At 38.1% G+C, this 26782-nt stretch overlaps 1 protein-coding gene across 1 annotated transcript in view; it reads right to left on the bottom strand.

Annotated features, from left to right (window-relative positions):
* LRMDA (leucine rich melanocyte differentiation associated) overlaps window positions 1–26782 on the bottom strand; it is a 1314096-nt gene that overhangs the window by 529380 nt on the left and 757934 nt on the right. Inside the window, exon 5 of the mRNA XM_072628072.1 lies at window positions 19680–19797. Within this exon, the coding sequence (XP_072484173.1) occupies window positions 19680–19797 (118 nt within the window). The remainder of the gene's footprint in view (window positions 1–19679; window positions 19798–26782) is intronic.

Consider the following 26782-nt stretch of genomic DNA (forward strand, 5'->3'; position numbering starts at 1 on the left):
CTCGACACTGCCCTTCCTCCCTGGGTTGCCAAATGAGGACATGGCTGAGGCCAGTGGAATTCAGATGCCTTTTAAGGCCAAGGTTATAATTAGTTGTCTGGTCCCAGTTGCTTGCAGAGTAAACAACAACTGATAAACCCATGCTAGCTAAAAGTATTTATTGCATCGCAACCCAGCTGCCAAGTGTCTAACCATTTTAATAAAAAGCTATTTTCTAAGGTTTATATTTTATTGCATGTGTGACTCCCTTATTGGTTAGCATTTTGGAATTGTGGAAAAGGTTATGAATTTAGAAACTGGCTGCATTCATATCATATTTAAAACTTAATGCTATTTTATTAAAGACATATGGGCCTCCAAAGTACACATATAAAATGTCATGTAAGAAAAGTAGCAGTTTAAATCATGGTCAAATTCATTTTTGACGTGACTCCTGAGGCTTCCCAAGATCTGAACTATTTCTTTGTAAATCTGGCAGTTTAACCACACTCATAAATCACTTTCAAAGCATATTATTTCTTAATTTTACTGCATTAGAGAGCATTTGGCCTACACAGTGAACTGTTTGTAGCAGTTATGTGGACAAAGTTGCACATTTAGTCATATAATGTGCAAAGGAATGGGGTGGGAACAGGGAGCTTGGGGAGTGGAGCAGAGAATGTCTTGTTTTTCCATCCCAAACTTCTCTCCTTTATTTATTTTAACCTAAGTAAATGCATTTCACAAGGGTCAGATTGATGCATGGATTTTTGGCATGTAAGAAAGATGCAAGTTGGTGCTAGACCTTCCTGAACACAAGAAAGAGACATAATTTGTAATTCGATCCTTTCTAAAGCAGCCCATGACTGAATTAGAATGACTGTAGAAATTAGACTTTTTTTTACATTTAGCTGAACTGAAACAGATTTTCAGAAAATATTATTTCTTTAGCGTAGCATTTAGTCCTTCAGTATTTGTTTTTTGCATGTGCTGTTTAGCTTTAAATTTGCAAACAATCATTTCAATCTTTCCTCTCTAAACTAAGCCCCTTTGGATGATGAGATAATTTTCCATGAGGGCAATGTTCTGAACCCCAACCCTAAACTTCTTTCCCACTTTTCCCCACTTACTACAAGGCAAGTCATGTTCAATCTAAGGTCAAATCAAGGAAACTAGACCCTGCATTTGACTTCCTGGGTTGAGAAGGGAGAGTTTGCCAAGAGAATTATAGAAGGATTAAGATATTTGAGATTGAAGAAAGAGTTCATAGGCCAGTTTTCTACTTCCCATTTTCTTTCTCCAAATTGGTCCCAGCTCTAAAGCCTCCCCCACCAATACCTTTCAGATCCATAGATTCTCACCATGCTCGAGGTTATTCCATTTTCTTCGTTTTCATGCATAAAGTTAATTATGTATTTCCTGATTCATGCCCCTGACCATACTGGTTGCTGTTGCACAGTCTTCCACTCCCCTTTGTCCATAAAGTTAGCGAAACATTTTCTGATTCATAGTATGTATGAAATATTGCTCACTCGTCACCACAAATGCCTATTTTTTGCCAGGCTCCCACTGGAGCCAAAATTAGTAGATCATAATGGTAGACGTTTGCTGGTCTTGGGCAAGGAAGACAAAAAGGGCAATTCCAAACAAAGACCACTGTATGTACAGCAGTTTCTGTAGACATATGAAGGCTCTGTACACGTCGTCAAAGTTCTGCTAGCGTTTTGATGAATACAATCCCTCAGATGATGGTAAGACTATCCTCTGCCTTCCAGAAACAGTAGCAGAATTGAGGTGGCTCACAAAAGGTCAAATATGCCCCAAACCACAAAAACTGGCTAAATTGGTCCTCTCTGGACTATAGAAAGAGTACTGGATTTGGAGTCAAGGGACCTGAATTTAAATCGTTGTTTCCTACTGACTATTGTTGTGACATTGGAGAAGTCACTTCCCCTCTGTGGGTCTCAGTTTCCTTATGGGTAAAATGGATTAGATGATTTCTAAAGTCCTTTCTAAGTATATGATCTTAAGACTCTCAACACACTGGGATACCTCTAATCTCTAATTCAGATGCTCCGATTATAACGCTTTCTAAAACAATAACTGAAGACTGTCATTTTCTAGTGAAAAGACACATTAGGGTTTTTGTTTGCAAGTGTGGTGTTAGTGTTCTTGGAGTAGATGATCAGAGCAAAGCCTGGGAGAGGTTCTACACCTCAAAAATTATACGGTAATTATCAACAATAGTTGGGGATTGATTTCTGAATTTCAGCCCCCAGCTAAAATGGCCATGATGAGCAAACTGATATGAGAATGAAAGAAGCTCTGCTTAATTCTACTTAAAAGGAAAAAACCCTATAGCCTTGACTTCTAGATGGAGAGCATTAGTTTCCTGAACTGAAAAGAAATAATGAATTCTAATTCAGGTAATGTAGCTCAAAATTTACTGCCATATTTAAAAATGCATATGAAAAATAAAATTGTCTTTAAAATGTCCTCGGTAAAAAGGCTGTGTGTAATTGTGATCAGTGACAAAAGCATTGAACTTAGTTAAATTAGCATCAAAGGGAGCCTTAATTACAGAGCATCTTTGCCTCACTGATGGCACCCTGTCTGTTACTGTATGACGCCCCACTGTATGAAACTGAAAAGCAAATAAACTAATGGTAGTATCACTTCTCCAGGGTTCTCAGAGCAAACCTGCCAACTCTTAACTCTGGCAAATTCTGATAATCTCTCTGATCACCCCTTTGCTTGGTCAGTGGGACAATAATATTATTATAAGATATGGTTGTATATGTGGGGAAGTCAAGCAAACCTGCCATACTGATTCCCTATTTCTCCAGGATTAAATATAAAATCTTATTTGACATTTAAAACCCTTCACAACCTGGGCCATTCTTACTCTTCCAGTCTTCTTATAACTTATTTCTTTCCATAGTTCCTGGTATATAGTAGGGGCTTAATAAATGCTAGCTAACACTACAAATTCTATTGTCCAGCAATGGCAGCCTACTTCGCATTCCTTGACCATGATAACTCATTTCATTTTCACTGGCTTCCCACCATGTTTGGAATGCCCTAAGGCTCTTCTTCACCTCCTGCCTTCTCTGGCTTCCTTAAAGACTTGGTGCAAAGCCCACCTTCTGAAAAAAAGTCTTTCCTACCCCTCAGATACCCTTCCATTTGTACTATATGTTGTTTCTATATTCATAATTGTTTGCATGTTGTCTGTCTTACAGTCTAACAAACGTGAGTTTCTTGAGATGAGGGACACATTTTTGTTATTTTTTTGTAATTGTGATGTTATCACAATGTCTTACACGTATCAAGTGCTTAATAAATGCTTGATAACTAACTGTTTCTCATCTCATACAAAGCAGGGGGATATGAAAACTCAAGAGCCCTACCTCACAGATTTAGCCTACACTCAGAAGACCATGACTGTTCTACCACTTTGGACAGTTCCGGGTAGAACTCAAGGAATAAGATGGACGAGGGTATTAGGAATCTGCCCTCCCTCCCATCATGGGGATTATCTTCCTTCTTCTTATATGATACTGGGAAGATAGATAGTAAAGGGGGGAGATAATTGAAGAAGGAATTAACACTGCCTAACACAGGAAGGATTTCCATCATTAAATGCTCTCTAGATTCAATGTAGTCCAAAGGGTAGGCTTTAGTTATTTCTCTGCATTTTTCTAATTCATCTTGGCTCAATTTATTTCTTTCTTCTCACCTTTCCTATTCTATTATCCAGAGAGTTCATTCTGGTTTTCTGGGAGACAGGTAGTGTCCCTAGAAGTATGATAGCATCATTGCTGTAGGTCTCAACAAAATCTCCACATACAAAATACATAGATGGTCTACAATCATATTCAGTAAGAGGACAAAAGGAACAACAAAGAAACGAGGGAGAGCATGACAAGAATGAAATCTAATTTTAATTGAAACATAAATGATTTTTTACAGTAAATATATTTTAATGTATATGATTATTTTCCAGTGTATTTATCCTTGGTAATAGGCTGTCGCCTAGTTACACCCACCGTGAATCTTTCTAATGCCCACTGGGTAGCCCCCATTTTTGATTCTTTGATGGTTATGGTCCCAAAGATTTATAGCCATATAATAGCACCTGAATATAATATGGATGTAAAAGAATGATGCAATTTTGTATCAGCATTGCCTTTGCATTACTTGATGACTTTGAAGGCACTAAACCATTTCCTGAATTCAGTCCATCCTGTTCTTTTTCTGCTATTCAGTGCCCAGCAGACTGTCCATTTGGCGTGTGCATCTATATAAAAGCTCTGTGTTGATGGACCAGTCCACTGGGTTGAACACAAAACAGTACATCCTAATCTAGAACAAGGGTTCCCAATCTGGGGTCTGCAAATTTTTAAAAACATCTATTCTGATCATTTTGTTTCAATATAATTGGTATTTTTTGTAATCTGATGTCTTTTATTTTATGTGTTTGAAAACATTATTCTGAGAAGAGACCCATAGGTTTTGTCTGATTGACTGTCAAAGGGGTGAACAGAACAACAAAAAAGTTATTAAAAGCTTGTGTTCTAGACAATAGGCATTCTTCATTCAGTGCCACATAAAAAGATACTATTATAAAGATATATGGCCATAAAAGGAGGTGGAACAGTCATTCAACTAGAGAGAAGAATACTATATAGGAAGCCTGCATGCTACCGTTTTAACAGTATGATACCTAGAAGGCCTTAAGTATGATCATATAACTCCTCTACTCAGTAAACTCCAACAACTCCCTCTCACCATCAGAATCAAATATAAAATCCTTTGTTAGTCACTGAAAGACCTTCACAACAGTGGCCCCTTTCTACCTTTACAGTATTCTTATTTGTTACTCCCTTCCATGCACTCTTCAGCGATACTGGCCATTCCCCAATCCAATCTATTGTTTGCCTCCAAGGTCTGAGATGTTCTACCCTCTTTTCTCTGCCTCCTAGATTCCCTGGCTTCCTTCATACAATTCAAATCCCACCTTTTGCAGTAAGCCTTTCCCAGTGTCCCACCCTCATCCGCTGGCTAGTATTCTGCTCTCTGAGATTACTTCTCATTTACATTGCATATATCTTGGATGTACATAGCTGTTTGCATGTTGCTTGACAACAAGGACCATATTTTTTTTTGTTCCTTTCTTTGTATCCTGAGTACTTAGCACAGTGCCTTACATATAGTAAATGTTTCATTAATGGTTACTGACCAACTCACTCTGCTTGACATTTAAATCTTTTTCACAACGTATCCCCTTCTGACCTTTCCCTTCCTTCTTACACTTTACTTCCTTTATTGAACTCTAAAATCCAGCTATGCTGGACTACTCATGATCCACAAACACAAGGTACCCTCTTTGTACTGGTTGGCCCCCATGTTCCTTTTCACCAAGGCTCCTTGAAATTCCTGGTTTCGAGTAATGATAATGATAATAGTATTATATAGCACTTTAAGGCTTTCACAATTCCTTAAAAATATTTTCTAATTTGCTTCTATCTACTATATCCTATAACTAGGTAGAACAGTGAATGGAGCAGTAAGTTTAGAAAAGGAAGACTTTGGTTCAGATCCAGCCTCAGATACTGGTTGTGTGTTCCTGAGCACATCACTTTAACTTCTACTTCACTCAGTTTCCTCAACATTAAAATGGGGATTAAAAACAGTACCTACCTCCTAGAATTGTTTCAAGGATCAGGTGAGATAATACTTGTAAACTACTTAGCATGGTACCTTGCACATTTTATATACTTAATAAATGCGTATTCCAGTCTCTTCCCACCCCAATACCACTTGAACTCAAGTACAGATCCAGACCTCCAAATACGATGTCACCTAACTACCCTAAACCTAGCCCAATTACCATATTCTCCATGAATCCTTTCCTAATCCCTCCAGTGACTGGTGTATTCTCCTTTCCAAACTAGGTTGCATCCATTGTGTGTATGTATGTGTGCTTACACACATAAACATACATGTACATGGTTTATCCCTCACTACAATGGAAGCTCGATGAAAGTAGTGACTGCTTTGTCTTTGTATCTCTGGCTTGGCTTACTGTCTGAAACACAGTAAGTAATAATTCCTTGATGATTGGTTGATTGATGGAACAAATGGGTCCCTTCTAGAAGATTTATGGTAGGCTAAGCTTAAGTCTTAGATTGAGAAGACATGAATGGTTGTATTCTGCACCCATAGAGAGAAGACTCACATTGATGAGTTCACACTTCCAATGAGTATTTTTCATTGTAGACATGTATTCAAATTCAGTCTCAACTTGTGAGCCATATGTATTTGCCTTTTAAATTGATCTCATCTTAGATATCCATTCTATGTTTGGGCCAATAGAGGTATGTGTGTATACACTACTATCCTAACAAACATTGTAAAGCTTCTCTTGGCATTGAGATGAAGGGAACCACCACATGCTACCTTGTACTCAGAATCCAAAAATGTAATCAAGGTATGTATATATTCACATCTATAAACTTTGACTATAAATAAATATACACATAGAGATCAATCCTATCTTTATTGTTAGGAAATCTTGTAAGTTAACTCCTACTGGCACAGTGAGCAAGATAATGAACATTTCCCTGCTTTGTCTGTGTACATGTATGCTCCAGCCACATGTATGCTGCAGCCGCAAAAATATTTAGGCCAAACTCATTAAGACAAATGGGTAAGATTTTCACCTCAGTCAATCTTTATTGAAATTTACATAGCTTCACAATTAGGAAGAACAAAATTGACTTGAACATAAGTTGTTGGGAATTTGAAATAACAACAGATACCATCCATATGAGAAGAATCAAGAAATATATATCCCTTATATATCAATAAACTTAATATGGATTTTATATTTTTTTCTTTTGCTTTTTTTTCCTGAAGTCAACTGTGAGTTGTCAATAGTTTGAGGTGAGACGGCAGCAAAAAGGAATTTCAGAGCAACAAATATCTTCTACATTTCATTAGTTTCTCTTAGCGTGGGGAATTCTTAATAGCAAAATGATTCTAATGTGCTAATATTTAATAGAATTCTGCTTTAGACCAATGCATCATACCATTTGTCCCAAATGGTGGGGAATCCATATGAATACCTATTGAAATAGTGATCTCACCAGACTTTCCATGATTCTGAACCTTCTCTTTCTTCCAGGAGGCCCAAATGCCCAATGACTCTCTAAAAAGCTAACATCAACTCATTCCATCCTACTGCTTCTAAGATGTGTCTTGCTCTTCTGGAAAATCCCCTGCTAAGCATTAAACAGTTATGAGGATGAATAAATAGAATAAGGTCGGATAAAGAGGTATGAGTCTCCCTTCAAATGTGAGTTAGTATGCCTTTTGGTTTCCATTCCTTGGATGGCTCAGCTGGAGATACCCTTCTAGTTCTAATATATATTTCCCATCTAGTCATTCACACAAAATCACCTTGCTCAAGCCCCTGACAAGATGGAGAAAGAAAAAAAATTTTTAAAATGTTTTTTAATTACATGCTATTTGATACTCATCAATGCTCCCCCAGCTGGGAAGTGAGTTCACTCCATGGCCAGAAGCCAGACTAAGCCATATGTGTGAGATCCTGTTGTTTTATCAGTTTTGAATCTCCCCACAATGAAAGCTTTAAATCAAATTCATCCCTGCCTAATACAACTATATATCTCCACCACCCCAGCTTGGTTTCCTCATTTTCCATTTTCTAAACTAACTGATTTTATGTTCATCTCCTTTCCTACAAGTAGAATTTTTTTAATTGCAAAATTAAAATCCCATCAAACCCTCTGCTACAGTGACCCAGGAAAACCCAATGGTGATAATGTGAAGAGGCCATATAAGAAGAGGCCATTACTCGCACATGAACACCTATTTTGAAACTTTTCATGATCTAGTTAAGAACCATTAAATTTGTATAACCTTGACTCTTCAAGAACTAGATTACTGAAAGCAGAGGGCTTCATGACCTGCTCTACAAGCATATACTGAGGGAATCTTTAAAATGCATGAGACCAGCCGTTCAATAGGGCTCCTTATAAGATGATATATGATGATGCCTCCTTTGAAGCTAGTACCATTTCTTATATCCTAGACAGCTGGGGGCCTAAATATTAGATTCCATCTCTTATCAGGAGAAGGGTGTCCATTTTCTTATATTAGCACCCTTTGGAGGATTTTGTGAGCTACTTCGTTCCCTTGTTATCTTGGGGACAAACTCAGAAGTAGGGTGGATTGAGTACTTTTACCACTTCTTTTGGTAACCTTAGACCATCATCATTGCCATCATCATCATCACTGCCATTATCAACAACAAACACTTATCAAACCCAAACCAAATCAAGACTATGTATTAATGTACACAGAAGCACTGACTCATAAATGGAGAACCAGAAGGGCTCCTAGAGGAATCAAAATCCAATCCTTTCATTTTACAAAAGAGAAAACTGGGGCATAGAGAATTTAAATGACTTGTTCAGCTCACGCAATAACTAAGCATCTGAGGCAGGATTTGACTTGACTCCAGGTTCCAGAATCTACCCACAATGACATGCTGCCTCCCTATTAAACAATTTATTGTGTTAAATCAAGTAGGATCACAATTTTAGAACTGAAAAGGACCTTAGACTCTAGTTAGTTCAGCTAAAATTAACATGGACTTTGAAGAAACCTTCAAAGTAAAGTACTAAAATAAAGTTCTTTAGAAACATTATCTCATCCTCCTTCATGAGTTTTTCAATTAATTGTAATACTTATTCTCCAGGCACACTACAAAAACAGAAATAATGGGAATTTATAGCCTTCACCTCTACCACTACCAACCCAAGAGTAGCTTGAACTCAACCTCTCAAAAAAAAAGCCCTAACCCTATCCTTGATTTTGATTAGGCTATCTATTTTTGAGGCAAATAGACATGCTACAAAAAGAAACAAAATTATCAGCATTTTGATGGCATTTCTTCTAAAAAATGAATTTCTATATATTATTGGCTATAGTTAGATAGGACACTAGAAGGAAAGCCAATAACTAATATTCCCTTGTAAGTGTGCAAAGAAATATGAAAGTATGAATGAGGCTGAAAAAGGATATAGATTTTTCACCACTTGGATTATCACTATTCACATAATCTCTATTTGTCAAAGGAAATCTAAATCTCCTTTTCCTTTTAATATCAGCTATAAAATGACTGGGAATAGATTCTGAACATGATTCACATCATTCCGTGATAGATCTACCTGACTCCAAAGTTCTCTATGACAACTGAAAAATGATGCAAAATGCCAATTTCCTTTAGCTACACAAAGCCATATATGCAGGTAATTAACTTATATTTTTAGTTTCATAAAGATTTTTCATAATGTATCAACATGAACCAATCCTATCACATTGCCTTTCATATAGAAGGTGCTAAAGATACAATAAGTGAATGAACTGAATAACCCATATCGTTTAACAGAAACCTCACAACCTGTTCATTAATTTCACAAGCTATAAAGTAAAAGTAGAAGACGGCATGGTATTACAGAACAAACACTGAGCTCAATTCAAGCCATGATAATCCAGCCAATTTCTTTATAAGCTTTCAATCTTTTCATCTGTAAAATGAATAAACCACTATGTATATTTCATATTTCACTATGAAAATGACTCACAAACAACCCCATCCAACTTCTAGCAGAGGGTCTTATGCTACTTTACAGGTTATCCTGAGAATAAACTGTATATTGTATATGAAGTATTATTTAATTGTGTTTCTTTTATCACCGTCATGAAATCATTTAACGAAGTTCATATTGAAATCTTTCTGGGACAACTTCCCATCCTGATACATACATATGTGTGTATACATACATGTATGTATATATGTGTGTGTTTTGTATGCATGTGTGTACATACATATGTATATAAGCACATGTATTTAACATGTAAAAGACTTTTTTCTGGTACAAGTGGAGAAAATAATTTTTTGTAGCTAAATTTGTAGTTGAATAAAATTGCTTTCTGTAGTTGGATAAAAGTATAAGAATGTAAGCTCATCCTCTATAGCAGGGGTCAACAAACTATGGCCCTTAGGTCAAATCTGGTTTGCCACCTGTTTCTCTATGACTCGTAAACTAGATTATTTTTAGCTTACGGGCCATACAAAAACAAGTGGTGAACCAGATTTGATTCATGGGTTATAGTTTTCCAAATCATCCTCACTGAAATATTCCCTGGTTTAAATACAGTAGTATTCAGGACAAAGGAGATGATATGTGCCTTATCCTATTCCTCCCTAGTTTGGAATTTTCCTATTCAGTCTCTATCTTTTGAAATATTTTCATTCCATGTATCTTGGAGATCATCATGAGTATCTGGCACAACATGTAGTAAAAAAAAAAAAAAAAAGGTTGTCCTTGAGTTTGTTTGGTGGTGGTAGTAGTTTTTTGTTTTGTTTTATGAATCCATATAATATCCAAAATATTTTGGTGCAGAATATTATTCTGCACCCAGTGTAGTGGTTGCATTCTTAAGACTATCTGAGGTCTGTGCTTAGTTTATGAAATTGTCCTTTGTCAGTCTATGAGTGATAGGCAATATGTGAGGTACAGTTTCAGCAGCTGGATCACATCTAGCTGAGTATCATAGAATGGCTCAATTTCTTCCACCTACCATGATGTTTTGCACAGTTCCACTATTTCTTTGCCTACTATATATTGATTGCTCAGTCCAAGTTCTTTAGGAGAAACTGTAATTTCCAGTGGTAATGACTTTGTCCTGAATTGCTATATCCAAAACCCATCATTTCCATAAAGTTGCAAAAATCTTTCATTTTCTGACATTTTTCTCAACAGATTGTTGACTGAGATTATGTGGTGGTTGTGCATGGAGGGCCTTGTGATTACATTTTTGGAAAGCTGAGAGTTATTGAAGACAAGAGAAAATGTCTACTCCTATATCTTGTTGGTCACATGAATGACAAATGTTTACAGATGTTCAGTATCTCTCTCAAGTCACTTCTGCTACAGTGGTATTTGATGCCTGTACTTAGGGATATTCCTTGATAGTTCCACATTTCCACCTATGATTTTTACTATAGCTACAGCTGTCACCTACTCTGTTCTTTTTGACTCCTGAAGCATTATTAGATTTTCAAATATTGTGAAAGAAGCTTTTCAAAATTATTGTTTTGATGTAGCTAGTCTACTATCTTTGACTCATGTTGTCCAACTTAAAGAGCACTTTAAAAAAAATTCCAATCTAAGCATGCCTATCTCTTTTTCATAATCATTTGCAATCAGTGCTGCTTTTGTCATCTGTTTCATTATTAAGTACAATTTATGGAGTTTTCATTAAGTGAAGTCTGTAAATGACCTCAGGGTCTTCAACTTTTCCCTTTTCATGTGCTAATATCTCTTTAATTTCATTTTGTATTTAATCTTATCTAGGATTAGGGTTGAGGCTATTTTTATGATTGATCAACCCACTGGTCAGCAAAATGTTTTTTTGTGATCTGGAAGCTGAGTGTCCTGTTGACAAAGAGTAATATGAAGCCCTTGGCTATAAATGATGAGATTTGTTTCCAGTTTTGTTATGAGATATGCATAATAAAAATATTAATGTCTTTATCCCATTTTGTATTCACTGTTTTCCTTGTTTAGTCTTAAGTATTTACTGTACTCAATCACTTCTTAGAGGTGGAGCATGGATAACTGATTTGTACCAAGGTAGGTTACTTTATTTTGCTAACAGAATAGGAAGGGGTACAACTTGACCTTCTGTCCTCTGTATCAAGTTCATCATTAATACTGTTTTCAACAGGGCTAGCCTCTAATTATATCTTGTCCCTTCTCATGCTTTATTGACAGCCCCTGCCTTACTCAGATACATTCCTTTATTATCTTTACCTCTATTCCACTCCAATGTAAATCAGGATTTCTTAAATTTATAAGAGGATTTTCATCACTTTCTCTAGTGTGCTAATCCAATCAGTGGCATTGTCACAACCCAATTGGTCAGAGTTTTAGGGTTGCTACCATGCCTTCGTAACTACTATGAGGGTCTCACAGAGGACCTCCAAAGTCCATCAGCCTGGATGGCATCTCTCTTACTCTGCTATTAACTTTCTCTTCCACAACATGGATGATGAGTTTGACTTGAAGGCATTATTATCATCATCACTACTACCACCACCATCCTCATCCTCATCATCTTCATCACCATCATCAAACTCAAGAACAACATAAAAGTACTCTAAAATGTTTCCTGTCTCACCTAGTACTGATTTTCCCCTCCTCTGAATTTTCATAATATTTATTTTTGCCTCCTTTGTGCACTTACAGATATTGACAGTTTCTTGTGTATGTATCTAATCTCTCCCAATAGATTATAAGTGCTTTGAGGGCAGAGCTGTGAATTATTCATCTGTTTTCCCTCTTCATGCCTGTTTTAGGACTTTATATATAGCAAATACTCAATAAATAATGAATAAATGAAAACTACCATCCAAATCATAGCTTAATTAATTTAAGCAAGGATACATGACATAAAGAACAATAGCACAGATTAAATTAAAGTGGTAATTTTGTGAAACAGACAAAAAATAGAACATAGATCAGAGGCAGGAAAGTTTCATTTTAAGAGTATAAGGTTAGAAATGCCCATGAAGTAGTTACTTTTTATTTCTCCACATCATGACTGGGGTGGAAAAGAGGCTGAGATGTTAAAGGGAAATCCATGAAAAAGGAAGGACCTGTCAATAAACCCCTGGGAGAGGGAGCATGGGGCTTCTGACCATGTGCTAACCACTTTCCTCACTAGAAATGCCTATTAAGCCAGAAGCAAGAGGGCTTTGAGGTGGACTTTAAACTGCCTTTCTGGAAATCCTACAACACTGGGGAGAGTAGCCTGATGGCAGCCAATTGTCTTTAATCATCCAATTCAGGATATATAATTGACTCATAGGAGAACTTCATTTCTCAGGTCTGTTCAGTTTTTAGAAAATACTTGTAGAATGATTTCAATGTAATTGTTTGCCTTCTGAATCTTTTGTATTTCATGCATTTAAAAACATTATTCTGAGAAGGGTTCTGCAGACTTCACCAGCCACTGACAAAGGGGTCCATACAACTGCTAATTAATCTTTTTCCCCCTGCAAGTCTAGATTTTTATATAATAGATTGACAATGCAAGACATGTTTGTCTGGGATTTTTCAAAGCTACATGAGGATTATCTGATGATGAATAGTACAGACTTTTTGAAACAGATATTTAAAAAGATTAACTTATTTGCAGTTAAGAAAAATTATTAAGCACCTATTATGTGCTGAGAACTGTTGTAAAGGGATGTGAAATGTCGAGACAGAAAGATGAATAGGATCCATTATTCTTACCACATGAAATTCACTCTGCCATAAAATGCAGCTTTGTTTCCCTATAACCATATTCCCAGTTTTTCCTAGTTATCAGAACTAGTAAACTCAGTGAAACAGAAACAGAGTGGTCTATTTCTTTGGCAGTCTACTGAGTGGGTGTAATATCTGTGAACAGAATCCAACAAGGAAAGAACCTGGAATAGCTAAAAGTGTGTTTGTTAAATGTTCAGGTAAAGTACATCAGGACAAGAGACATAGGTTTCTTCAGTAGGTACTTAGTGTTTTTGCATCAACCACACTTTCCATTTTCTAAGGCCCCAAAGCCCTAACCCTTCTTCCATTTCTTAGCAATCCTCAAGTACCTGTCACTTGGCGAATTATTTAAACTCACTGTATATGAGCCCCCTTCAATGTTTCTTTCCAAAACCAAACCAGATGAAAACAAGTTCAATGCAACGATATCTAATGAAAAAAGAATAATGCGCAATAACATAGAATTAAATTATTAATGTTCCTAGAAGCCACTTGTAAATGGCTGCTGCCCATCTCTCTGCACATGTCCTAGGAAGCACTAATCTCACTCCCAATTAATCCATTTGTCTCTCAACACAATGAGAAATATCTCAGTTACTATAATAAATACTGGAGAACCTTGCAAAGGGCTAATAGATGTTACTGGCCTATATTATTCCTTCTGCTCTCTCAGTTTCCAATACTAGCCTATATTTCTGCCTCAGTACACCACAGCTGATTTTGTTATTGATGCAGTAGGCGAAAGATTCTGGCCTCCATGCACCATTTCTTCTGTCTTTCTTGGAGTCCCCCCCTCCTGTGTAATCTTGCCAGTTCTGCATTTTGTACCTCTTCCTGCATTTTAAAATGGGCACACCAGAACATGGTGGAAAGAAGTCTAAATTTGAAGTTTGTTCTAGTTTGAATCTAGTCCCAAAGGAGCTGTGTTCAAATGCTATTTCTGCTACTTTACTTGTGAGACCTAAGCCATTTAAATTCTCTGAAACTTAGTTTCTTCAGCCATAAAATGAGAATTCTGTACTTGATGATTTCCTTAGTCTCTTCCAGTTCTAGACAACAATTACAGGGTAATATTAGGTTATAACTGGGATAGCTAGGTGACACAGTAGATAGAGTGCTAGACCTGAAGTCAGGAACATAAATCTTCCTGAGTTCAAATCTAACTTCAGATACTTTCTAGCTATATGACCCTGAGCAAGTCATTTAACTCTGTTTGCATGAGTTTTCTCATCTGTAAAATGAGCTGGAGAAGGAAATGGCAAACCATTCCAGTATCTTCGCCAAGAAAACCCTAAATGGGGTCACAAGAGTCAGGCAAGACTGAAGAAGAGCAAAACTAATTATAATTCACCAGCCAAGAGTACTTAAAGATTTACCAAGTAATTCTCCTCACCAAAACATAGTGAGGTAGGTAGTACCAATATCCTCATCTCCATTTGAAAGATGAGGAAAGCAGGTTTTGGGAAGGTTAACCAATTTCCTCAAATAAGCCCAGCTATAACATATTAGAGCCAGAATCTGGATCCAGATCTGTGCTAACTCCAAATCCAGTATCCTTTTCCACTACAATGTAGTTGCCTTCACAGATGTACTACCTGTGGTATAATGCCGAAGGACACAAGGATAAACAAGCCTGTATATATACACAAATATATACACAAGGAAACATACACATGCTGATTTACACACACACACACACACACACACACACACATACACACATACACACACAGAAACATGCAGATCTCTAATATAAAATGAGTCACTGTACCCTGCCATCCCCCCAGTCTTTTCATGGTTCTCTGCTGCTATGTCCTCCTCCATCTACAAATGTCTGTAGATTAAAGAGTTTGTAGAGAAATTTCATATACATGCCATAACCAGTAGGATTTTCAGGTTTAAACAATTATGTCCAAAAATAATGACAAGGGTGCTCTTTGCCCAAGCAGAGATGCATAATTATAAAGCCAGGATATAATTAAGCAATTCTGACTATCATATTCTAGAGCTGTCCACCTGATGTGAAAGGGCCATCACCAGGGGTGGCACACTGTGTCTTGGATGCCCACTCTGCTTTGGTCTCTCCTTCTACCGATAGACTGAGGTCACAGTCTGGTCAGAGACGCAGCCTTCCACCTAGGACTCTGAGTCCGCAGCCCAGCCAATTCTGCCCACTTTGCCTTAACACTGAACGTAATACAATGAGTAATGTTTTGACAAAGGAAAATACTTTCCTTAAAATTTTATGATAGAAGCAGATGTCTAGTTCTTGCTTCATCTTCTATCCCTAATACTAGAGGAAAGGAAGAGTTCATAGTCACATAAGCTACCAGTCTATCATGAATGGTATGAATCTTTCCATAGGACAATCAAAGCCCAGATAGAACCAGGCATTTTAAACTAAAAAAAAAAAAAAGAGAAAAATCATGGGCAAGAAATACATCATCTTAAGAACAAAAGAGGAGAAGAGGGAAGAACATGAGATGTGACTGATACAAAACCAAGCCTTTATGACCCAGGGGACTTTATCAGTTCCTAGATTTGGGGAAGGGGTGATTGGGGAGCTATTTGAGTTAACCAAAGATGCTCAGACAATCCAGTACCCATGCCTTCCAGGTGGAGGGCTGTGATTGGAGAGGTTATTTTCTACTCTCCCAAATATTTTATGTCAGAAATAAAATGAAAACAGCTCCCCAAATCATAGCCTTTTTGATCATTCATCAGCCCTTTCTGCTGAATAAGCATAACATCCCTCCCCTGCCTCAGAAGGGACAGAAGCCAACTGCAAATTCTGATTTTGTTATGAAAAATAGGCCTTTACCCAGAGTGCTCAGTACATTCCCTGGAAATTGCTCTCTTTTTATAAACCTACTCCAAGAATACACACACCTCTGTGAACATACAATTACATGTCACACCTACTTTTGGGAGAAGAGAAGCAAAGAGGGGAAAAAAAAGAATAAGCATTTATATAGCCACCTTTTTTAATTATCTTATCGTACCTCAAAACAACTCTGTGAAATAGGTGTTATTATTATACCCATTCAACAAATGAGGAAACTGAGGCAAACAAATTAAGTGACTTGTTTAGGGTCGTAAAATTAGGAAATTTCTGAGCCTGGATTTGAACTCAGATCTTCCTATGCCAAGCCTAGCATTCCATCCACTGTGCCATAAGATGCTGTCTTTGCAGGGAAGGGAGGGAATTTGGGAAGAATGAGGTGAAGACACATGATTTCACCTGTGTAGAGAACTCCCATTATGGAAGCCCCCTTCTATAGATGCAGATCTAGGGCAATATAGCCTTAGAGAGTTATCTGGGGCACTGAGGTTAAATGACTTGCTCATGACTGTACAGTTGGCATGCGTCAAAGGAAAGACTTCAAACCAATTCGTGCCTCTCAGGAAGCCGCTGTCTTTACATGCTCCAAGACACCACTCACTTAACCGCAGGATTAAACTCCAAACCCTCCAAGCCTCCAATCCCATCCTTTCCTTCCCCTGGTAGGAAGGAGAAGATGAGTAGTAATGCGTATGCTGGTAGATTCTCCGTACCAACCCTATGATGCCCTGTACAGTGGCATATTCTCTAGGAACGCCTATGTTTCTTTGTTATTTCAAAGCCTAGAACAGCCACACGTGTACCTAAGGCAAACATGGCAAAAACCAATCCCCAACAGTTCCTTTTAACAGCCATTTGCTAAAGCAATTGGATCTTCAAGTGATTTTTCTGCCCCAAATTAAAGTACCACCTCATATCACCTAAAAGAGCAAAAGAATGGTGAAGTAAGATCAAGTGAGATTAAAAGGTCGAATATATAATCAAAAGTGTGGAAACATCTCCAGGGAAAATACAGCACCCGGTGGGGACAGAGAAGCTAGATTGGAACCCCGGCTAGGTGTGTGGCCTTGGGGAAGTCCCTTCTAGCTGGGCTTCAGTTTCCACATATGTTAAAGCAGGTGGATCAGATGAGAGGATCTCAAAGGTCACTCTCAGTTCTGAGAGTCTACAAAACACTGGTCTTAGGCCCGTGCTTCCATGGTTAAAAGGCTCCAGCTTTGTAGGTTGTTCTTCCTCCCTCCGCCCCCACCTTTTAAAGAATTAATGAGCTGCTCAAGCCATACACAGTTAGTGGGGGATGTTAGAGCTCCTCATTCAGACAGGCTAATTCTGTGACTGATTAGAGGCTAATTGGTAACTCTGAAGGGCTGTTTTACTGGAGATCCTGGAGTTCCAGAAAAGCTGTTTTGTCCACAAAAAAGGAAAAAAACCCAGTTCTTTCCATCCTTTAGAGAGCAGCAGCCTTCTCTCCCAGGCTCCCTTCAAGTTTGCAGCCAAGATGAAGATCTTTACATGTCAGCATTAACTCAGAGCCAGAGGAATATCGATCTTTTTACCCTTTTTTAAAGGGTGTGTAAGTGAAGGCAAGAGAGAGAAAGAGAAAAAAACCTAAGATGACTACAAAGGCAGAAACACAATGTATTTCACCCACTTCTTTTCTGAGGTTCGTGATGTCAGCTTGTCTCCAGAATCTTTTCACAAAAAAGGCTAAGAATTAAATTATTTTATTTGGTGGGACTTATAAAAGCTGAGATAAATGAAGGCACCAGTAAACAACATGTCAAACTCGTGTCATGGTGAGAACAAGTGTGAACATTTTTATATTTATATATATGAGAATAAATTCATATTTATAAAGTGATTCTATCCGAATTAACAATGTATGCTAAAATTGTACAGGTAACAATGCACTGATCTGGCAGTATCATGCGCACACACACACACACACACACACAAACACCCTGTACTGTACATTTTCTTTACAGTTGGTATTTTTATTCAGCAAAAATAGAAACCCCAAATAAGTTGAGCCTGATAGATTTGAACCTGAAGAAAAAAGTTTTCTAGCTCTTGATTATAATTACAAATAGGGAGATAAACAATTAACTACAAACTGGGCTACTTGGATTCCTAAAATGATAATGGATAACAGTTATATATAACTTTTAGGCTTGTAAGCATTTTGCAAATATTATATCATGTGAACCATCAATTAACAAACCTTTGAGACCACTGCCATATTTATTGCTCATCATTTTACCGATGTGGAAACTGAGGTTCAGAGAGGTGAAGTGGCTTGCCCATAATAGTAGCACATAGCCACTAAGTATCAGAGGCAAGTCATCATGACTACAAGGCCAGTGCTCTTTCTAATGTACCAGCCAATCAACAAGTATTCATTAAGCATTATGCATTAATATCAAGCATTATTATATAAGTATTTATGCTTGCTCTCTAAACCAAAGTCCCTTTAACATACTTGGACTTACTAGAGGCAACTGGTCTCATGCAACAGGGCACCAGGGCAGAAATGGATATTACCTGGGGTCATCAACTCCATCCCCCTGACTCTGGAGTTTATTATCCTTAAACCACAGCCAGATCCCCATCATCTATCCTGTCTTCTAAAAATGTTCCAATATCTGAATTCTAGACATACAGCGAACTCTCCCCTGTCTCATCTGTATTGTCATTATGATGACACCACATTAAATTTCTCTGTCTCATTCTGAGTCAGCTGGTAAAGGAAAGGTCAATAAATGCCATCCATGTATACTCTGAAGAGCCACATGCGGGTAGCACATACAAGCCAGGGGACAAATTGTCAGAAAAAATTGCCTTCTCTTCTAGTACTATCTCAGAGACAAGCTGCTGTGCCTTAACCTCTGGACAGAGAAAAATCATTCTCTTGGCTCCTCTGATGGCACTGGAACAGAAGGGTCCCATTCCCGAGGCACTAGTAAAATCATAACCACCCCAGACAGAGCAGACGCCTGATACCTCTTTCCCCAATCTTCTCTCCAGAGACAAAAAAAGCCCTACTTCCTAGGGAAAGCACATTCCAGACAAAAAATGAAATCCCGCTCAGGCCCTCAAAGTTGTGTTTGAAATACAAGCTCATGGATAGTCTTACAGATGCACCCACTTCATGAATGAGGTCTACTGGATTACTTTTAGACATGAGTACAATATGGACTTAACTCATTAACCAATTATATGCTACAGACAAGAGTGTTTCCATGACATTCCATTGTATTGTCCTTTCACCTTCCAGGTCACCACAGAAGAGAGTAGCCCTCTTGACCCAATGTAAGTAGCTCTCTTCCAGCTGATTAGGACACATGGCTAACCAGTACCACACAAGGTTCAAGGCATAGCATAAAACAGAAGTCACTCCATTCTGAGGCCAATGCTGCCATGAAAATGAAGGCTTGGGGCCTACTTACCTTGGGCTTCACTATTTTCATGAATTCACCTCTCACCAGGGCCTCCTCACGCTCTGATTTGGTGACTCTCTTTGCGTCCAGAAACTTCAGATTAGGTAGCTTGTGCAGAACAAAGCATCTAGAATGGAAGGACCAGAAGTCACTCAGGAGGACAGGGAAGACAGCCTTCTCAGGCCAGGCCCGGCAACTCCCCAGGAGATAGATCAGGCTATTGCTTCTCCTTCATCCACAGGAAAGTTAACAAAATGCACAATTACCCGCTGGAGAAACCTTCCTTGCAAAGCAGTCCTAATAATACGCACACGCTGGGTAAATGACCACCCTTCATACAAGCCTGTGATTCTTCTGTTTGCACACATACGATGACTACATTTTACGTACACACAACTATAAAACCCACATGTGCGTATGTGCACGCGCACATATGCACACGCACAGCTGAACAGCCCATGGAGGAATAAGCATTATGTTGTCTTCTATCACTTTAAGCCCCATTTTGGAAAATTAGTCCAGACTTTTCTAACTCACTCCACTTCCCCCAATTGAAAAAAACCCTTCTCCCACGAAACACTGATAAAGAGCCTGTTTCATCTATGGGTCTCACCAATCTTATTACAAGAAGTCAAGCTGGTTCCAGCTGCAGAAATAAGTTACTTACATTTATATAGCCTTGTAAGATTTGCAAAGTGTTTTTCTGTTTTTTTCTGACCGCACCGCCATAAAATAGTCTAATAGTACTATGCCCATTATATAGATAAGAAAGCAAATTTCTCCATAGTCACAACTCATGCCAGTTAGAATCGGGATTGAAACCAAGGCTTTTGGATTCTAATTCCAGTGTTCTTTTCCCACTAACCCATATGAAGATCTGGATTCAAATCCTCTCTCAGATAATGTGATACCAAGCAAGTTACTTAAAATCTCTACGGTCCTCAGTTTCCACATCTGTAAAAGGAGGAGGTTGGAACATAGGATTTTAAAATCCTTCCAGTTCTAAATCTCTCATCCTTTCACTTGCTGCAAAGTGCTCAATTAACAAGTGAAGTCCTATACCCAGGGTCCTAAATTCACCTGACAGATTAAAACTATCAGAATGGGACACTGTGAGCAACAAGCAGGGGTACATGGGGCCATGTTGTAGAGCATGGGTGCCACAAGCTCTTTTAGCCTCAGTTTCTTCATCTGTAAAATTGGGATAAAATAGTCCCATTCTCACAGGGTCCACGTGAGGTTCAGATGAGATAATATATATAAAGCATTTTGCAAACCTTAAAGAGCTATATCAATGCTAGCTATCATTATTGTTGCTGTTGTTAATAATAATAACCAAAACACTGAAAGAACCAAGCTTCAGTTGATAAGTCACGTCTTTTTTGGCTAATCTCTCTCCTCAAGCCTGCACAGATGCCTCAGGATGGTACGGCAATGACTCTAAGTTCTCCCAAACTAGGCCAGCTAAGGTAATCTCTATGATAATAAAAATAGTTGACATTTATGTAACTCTTTAAGATTTTCAAAACACATTATCTCAGGTGAACTCAACAACAACCCAGTGTGGCAGGCATTATGAGTATGAATTTTATAAACAAAGAGTGGGACCCAGAGAGATGAACTTATCTGTGGTGGCATAACTATTACCAGAGGAGGGATTCAGACTCAGGTGCTTCCTGACATCAAATCTAGGGTTCTCCTTCCTCTATAACACACTATGAGTCCAAAGTGGGAAAGTAAAGGTATAGAACGATTCTAATGTGTATAGTCTATTGAGAAGCCTCATTATTTTTAGAGAAACTTATCATTATGTATCAGTCACCAGATGGTGAATTTCTGTGGCCACAGCAACCCATGAAAATGGTCTGCTAAGGCCAAGTAGGGTAATTGTAATTTCCATCAGTGAAAAGAACGTCTACAATGATAAATTTTGGGTAACCACCTGTGGTAGTTGTAACAGAAATGGTCTGGGCCTCATTGTGAGAAGGAAGAATGGAGAGTGCCCCCAGGGTAGGTTTTATGAATCGGTGTTATTCCATAAAAGATTTCATAAAACACCATATTAGATGAGGCTAGGTAGCATCCATCATGGCCACCAGGATGGGAGTGCAAATATCTTCTTCTAAGTAACAGCTACCAACAAGTTATGTGATAGATTTGGCAACTGGACACCTTACTGAGTCTCCTCTGCAGGCAACTGATGATTCAGCATCTCTCCCCCATTCTCCCATTTGCTCCCAGTCATGTTTCTGACAACCTTTCACTATCCCAAAACTCTCAACGATATCAACAATTATGGCCACCCTGATGAATGCAGGAGAGAGATACAGACACTTCAACCAAAAAGCAAAATGAGTTGACTCCAAAGCCCTCCCTTATCCCCTTTGCCTTCTCAAAACCTTTTCTTCCTTCAAGATCCAACCTGTACATCACCTCCTATGTGAAAGACCTTCTCTGACCACTCTAGCCCAGTAAGTTCTTCCTGCTCCTAAACTTTCTTCACTTAAAGTCAGTCCCACAGAGTTTACCTTTCAATTACTTTCTAATTGATTCACATGCTTACTCATCTTATCTCCTCAAATAGGCTATAATCTCCATGATGAGAGCAACCCTACATGCTGAATTTTCAGTCTCCTATAGTGTCTTGTACAGACTAGGGAGGCAAATAACACAAACTATGACATTCTTAGAGGTCTAGTAATTTAAATTAGCAAGGAATTGAGTATATAGTAGGCATTAAATGAATATTCATCAGTTGAATAAATTGAGAAGTAACATGGGGAAACAAAACAAAACAGGAAGCCACAGACTTTTTCATGGGAAAGCGAGAAGACTTTAAGGCATTTAGCTTCCTCATAAATGGTTTAACTATCAGGCAGTAAATCTGATTTACTTAAATACAAAAAAGCACTTCATAAGTACTACAAAATAGCACTATACTAGATTGTGGTGGATACAGAGATGAAATAAATTATAACCCTTCACAGAGCTTCCAGTCTAAAAGGGATGATTAGATATTTGCACAAATAATAACAAAAACCCAAAGCAGAATTATGAAAATTATAGAGAAGGAGTTCAAACATGGTGCTGTGAAATCCCTAAGGGTATCATGGAAGGTTCCATATAAGAAGGGGCACCATAGTTCAGTCCTGAAGCAAAGGAGAGATTTTAGCAGGCAAAGATGGTGAGGAACCATTTTCCAGAGAATCAATTTCCAGCAGTGGAGATGGGATGACCTGGAACCAACTTGTATCCACTTATAAACAAACTGTAATTTCAGTGTGAGTGCTAAATCTTTGAAACGGGCAAACACTACAAATCCAGGTTTCATTTGTTTCATTGATTGTCCAGATTTAAAATGATGGATAAAAATGTTAATAATGCATGTTAAACTTAAAAGTATGTCCCACATACATGTTTTTTGGGGAAAGAGCCCACTGTAAAATTTATCAGCACATCGCTGGAGATGACACAAAATAAGGCATACAGATAGGAAGGGGTAACACATCAGTACAAAATCGCAACTAGTTCAGTTTGGCTGAAATTTGGTTATTCTCCATCTCCTCCTTTTTATGTAGCTTTTTCTTTTTTTTCTTTTTTTCTTTTTCATTTTTTTCAATTAAAAAACATTTTTATCTCTCTCTACTACCTTCCCCCCAAGTTGGAAAAAAAAAGAAAATAGAGAAAAATAAAACCTTTGTAACAAATGAAGCAAATCAACCTTCAATAGATACGTCTCTGTCCATCTTGAGGACATCACTCTCTATCAGGCAGTGTGAATCATGGTAAGGCATTGCATTAAACAGAGTTTTTTAAATGTTCAAAGTGGTTTGTCTTTACAAGGTTGTTATAAATTACCATCCCACTTCAGTTCAATTCATTCTGCATCAGTTCATACAATCTTTCCCAGTTTGTTCTGAAATAATCCTTATTATCACTTCTTAGGACATAGCAATATTTTTATTATTACAATTTGTTCACCCATTCCCCAAACTGATGATTGTCTGTTAAATTTCTAGTTCTTTGCCATTACAAAATAGTTGCTACCTATCTATCTATAAATGTCTGACACATATTAGATATACCTATACACATATATGTATGTATATATATAAATGCATGACACATATTAGATATACCCATACATATATATATGTATGTATATGTATATATATATATATATATATATATATATATATATATATATATATATATATATATATATATATATATACACATGTATATGTATTCTTTCTTTGATCTTTTTGGGATACAGACCTAATAGAAGTATTTCTAGGTCAAAGGGGGATACATAGTTCAGTAATTTGGGGGGCATAGTTCTAAGTTGCTTTCCAGAATGGTTGGACCAATTCATATCTCCTCCAACAGTGTATTAATGTGTCTATTTATCCCCTATTATATTTGTATCTAGAGCATGAAATAAGCAAAAATTGCATGGGAGCTGCTTCAGGGGGCATGAGCACCAGCAAGAATTCCTTAGAAAAGACCATTAAAAGAGCTAGTGAGGCTTTGAAGTCAGGAAGGTCGAGTTTCAAATTCTTCCCCCCAACACGTACTGGCTGTGCCACCCTGAGCAAGTCATTGAATCTCCTAGTGATCCCAGGGAATTCCAAACTAATCAACTACAGGGAAGGCGCTGATTTGCATTAGCAGAGAGATATTCCTATTTCTAAGATCTCTACAAAGGGGAAAAAATAGTCTGAGAGGAAAGGGAAGGGAAGGGAAGGGAAGGGAAGGGAAGGGAAGGGAAGGGAAGGGAAGGGAAGAACAAAGAAAAGAAAGAAAGATGGGGAGAAAATTTGGAATTCAAATTCTTGTGGAAGTGAAAGCTGAAAACTGAAAAATAAATAAATTATATATTAAAAAAGAAAAGAAAAGAAAGAACATTTCACTGTCCCAGGTGGTCTCACATAATGAGACTTTCAGCATTTAATAAATGTTTGTTGAACTGAATTGTCAGAGCTATAAGCCAAAAGTAAAGATAACCTCAAAGCTAGAGATTACCGCTGACTGAAGAAGAGATAACTTGCATGGTATTTTGCCTTCACTGCAAAACTATTTATTTTTAAGGTCAAAATGCACCGAAATTCCTTAGGCTTTCTACCTTTCCCTATAAAGACCCTAGCTTCATGCAGTGCAAAGTTTCTGGCCTAGGAGTCTGAGCAGATAGGTTCAAAATCAGCTGCTTTCTGTCTGTGTGATCTGAGGCAAGTTATATCATTCCTCTGAGCCTCAGATTTTTTAAGCTCTAAACTGACGAAGGTCAGTATCATGAGGAACATGACATCTAAGGTTCCTTTCAGCACTAAATCAATGACCCTTTTGCCTTTACATCTCATCATTCTTTGTATCATAAATACACTGTTCCAAACTCATTTTTTCTTCCGTGGTTCTCCTCTTTCCCTGATTTTTCTCCAAACCCCTCTCCCTTTTTCCACTGCCCAGTACTATTCAGACTCAGGCAGAGCCCAAGGTCTTGCCCAAATTTTCCAACTGTCCTTTCTGTCATCTCCCATGACTTCCACCAGCCCCTATCAAGGACAGAGGAAAAGTTCTGTCTTCTGTTACCAGCAACAAAGCCCCAATGATAACAGATTCCTTCAAATAAAGACATGTACAGACGGAAACAGTATGTCAGGAGTGACTGGCAAAGGGAATAAAGACACCCACTAAGTGTAGGGTGGGAAAAGATGAATATTCAGGTGAAGAAAACATCAGTATTGGAAAATCATCAAATGTCTAATGATGGAATGAAAGATGCCTTCACAAGGCTGGCAGGAGCCAAGGTGACAACAGACAGAGAGAACATTGTCACATCAGCAGACTTTGGATCCTAGCCCTGAAATCAAAGGAGAGAAAGAAATGGTGGTGATGAGGGGTTGGGGAGAGGGAGGGCAGAGAGTGGTAAAAGGGAGTGTTTCCTTACTGCCTTTTAAGAGAGGTTAAAATTAAGATGGTTGATGTCTAGTTAGTATTTACTTATAAAATATGAGGCTAGAGGGGTTTTTTCAAGATTTAGCCCAAACCCTTTATAGGGAACTGAGGCCCAGAAAAGGTAAGTTACCCCTGCAAGGTCATAGAGTCAGGACTGTATCCCTCAGGTCTGGGTTCTAATCTTAATTATCTTAATTCCAAAACCTATATGCATAAGTAGAGAGCCAATGTTATGGTGTGATGTGAGGGGCACTCACTTAGCCATAAATGTCTCTAAACATCCATCGTTAGAAATTTTTTCCTTTGGATTGAGACATTATCTAAATATATTTTTATAATTACTTAGGAGGCAAATGCAGTCAGTCACTTTTGGTATGAATTATTGGGTTATCCATACTTCTGTCTAGAATAGGGGCTTTGAACCTTTTTTGTCACGGACCCCTTTGGCAGTCAAGTAAAACCAATGGGCTCTTTGAAGAAGAATATTTTAAATAGTTGAAGGAAATGTAAAATTCCAATTAGAGGTCAGTGAAAATAAAGATGGATTTTTTCACTGATTGGAATTTACAGACCCACTGAAATTTATCCACAAATGCCAGGTCAAGAACCCCAGCTCTAGGATAAGGGGGTACAGACAGGGGGATAACACAAGCTCTGAACCCCTGAGAAGGGGGGTCAAAAGTGGGAAAGGGAAGGTAAGAGGTAGCTACAGGGTAGGGGAAGTGAAGGCTGAAAGCAAACTTTGCTTTCTCGGCTGGCTATGTTGGAAGATGCCATCTGCTAAAGCTAACCTGTGACTGATGAAAATGCTGGGGAGAGAAGCCTGCCTTCACAAGAGATCACAGCAGCCCCTTTCAGGTCAGAACCTGCTTCACCAACACTGAGGACAAGTTCCCAGCCAGGGAGCTTCCCCCATTGGAATTTCTCCACTCTGGGTCTGAGAAATCTGTTTTCCTTAGTGCTGGGCTGTGTCAGAGTGTCAAAAGCCAAAAGCCTCAATCCTGTCGGGAAGACCAGTTTGCCATAAAATTACAAGGAGGGATTACCGAAGCCCCAGTATGAAGGCTTTTACAATATCAATTCAACCCTTGTAAATTTAATCCCGGGTTATTTGTGGCACCAAACTCTCTTTACTGTGATGTATTACTTAGTTACTG

The sequence above is a fragment of the Notamacropus eugenii genome, chromosome 1 (assembly GCF_028372415.1).
Source record: "Notamacropus eugenii isolate mMacEug1 chromosome 1, mMacEug1.pri_v2, whole genome shotgun sequence".
Taxonomy (NCBI): Eukaryota; Metazoa; Chordata; class Mammalia; order Diprotodontia; family Macropodidae; genus Notamacropus; species Notamacropus eugenii.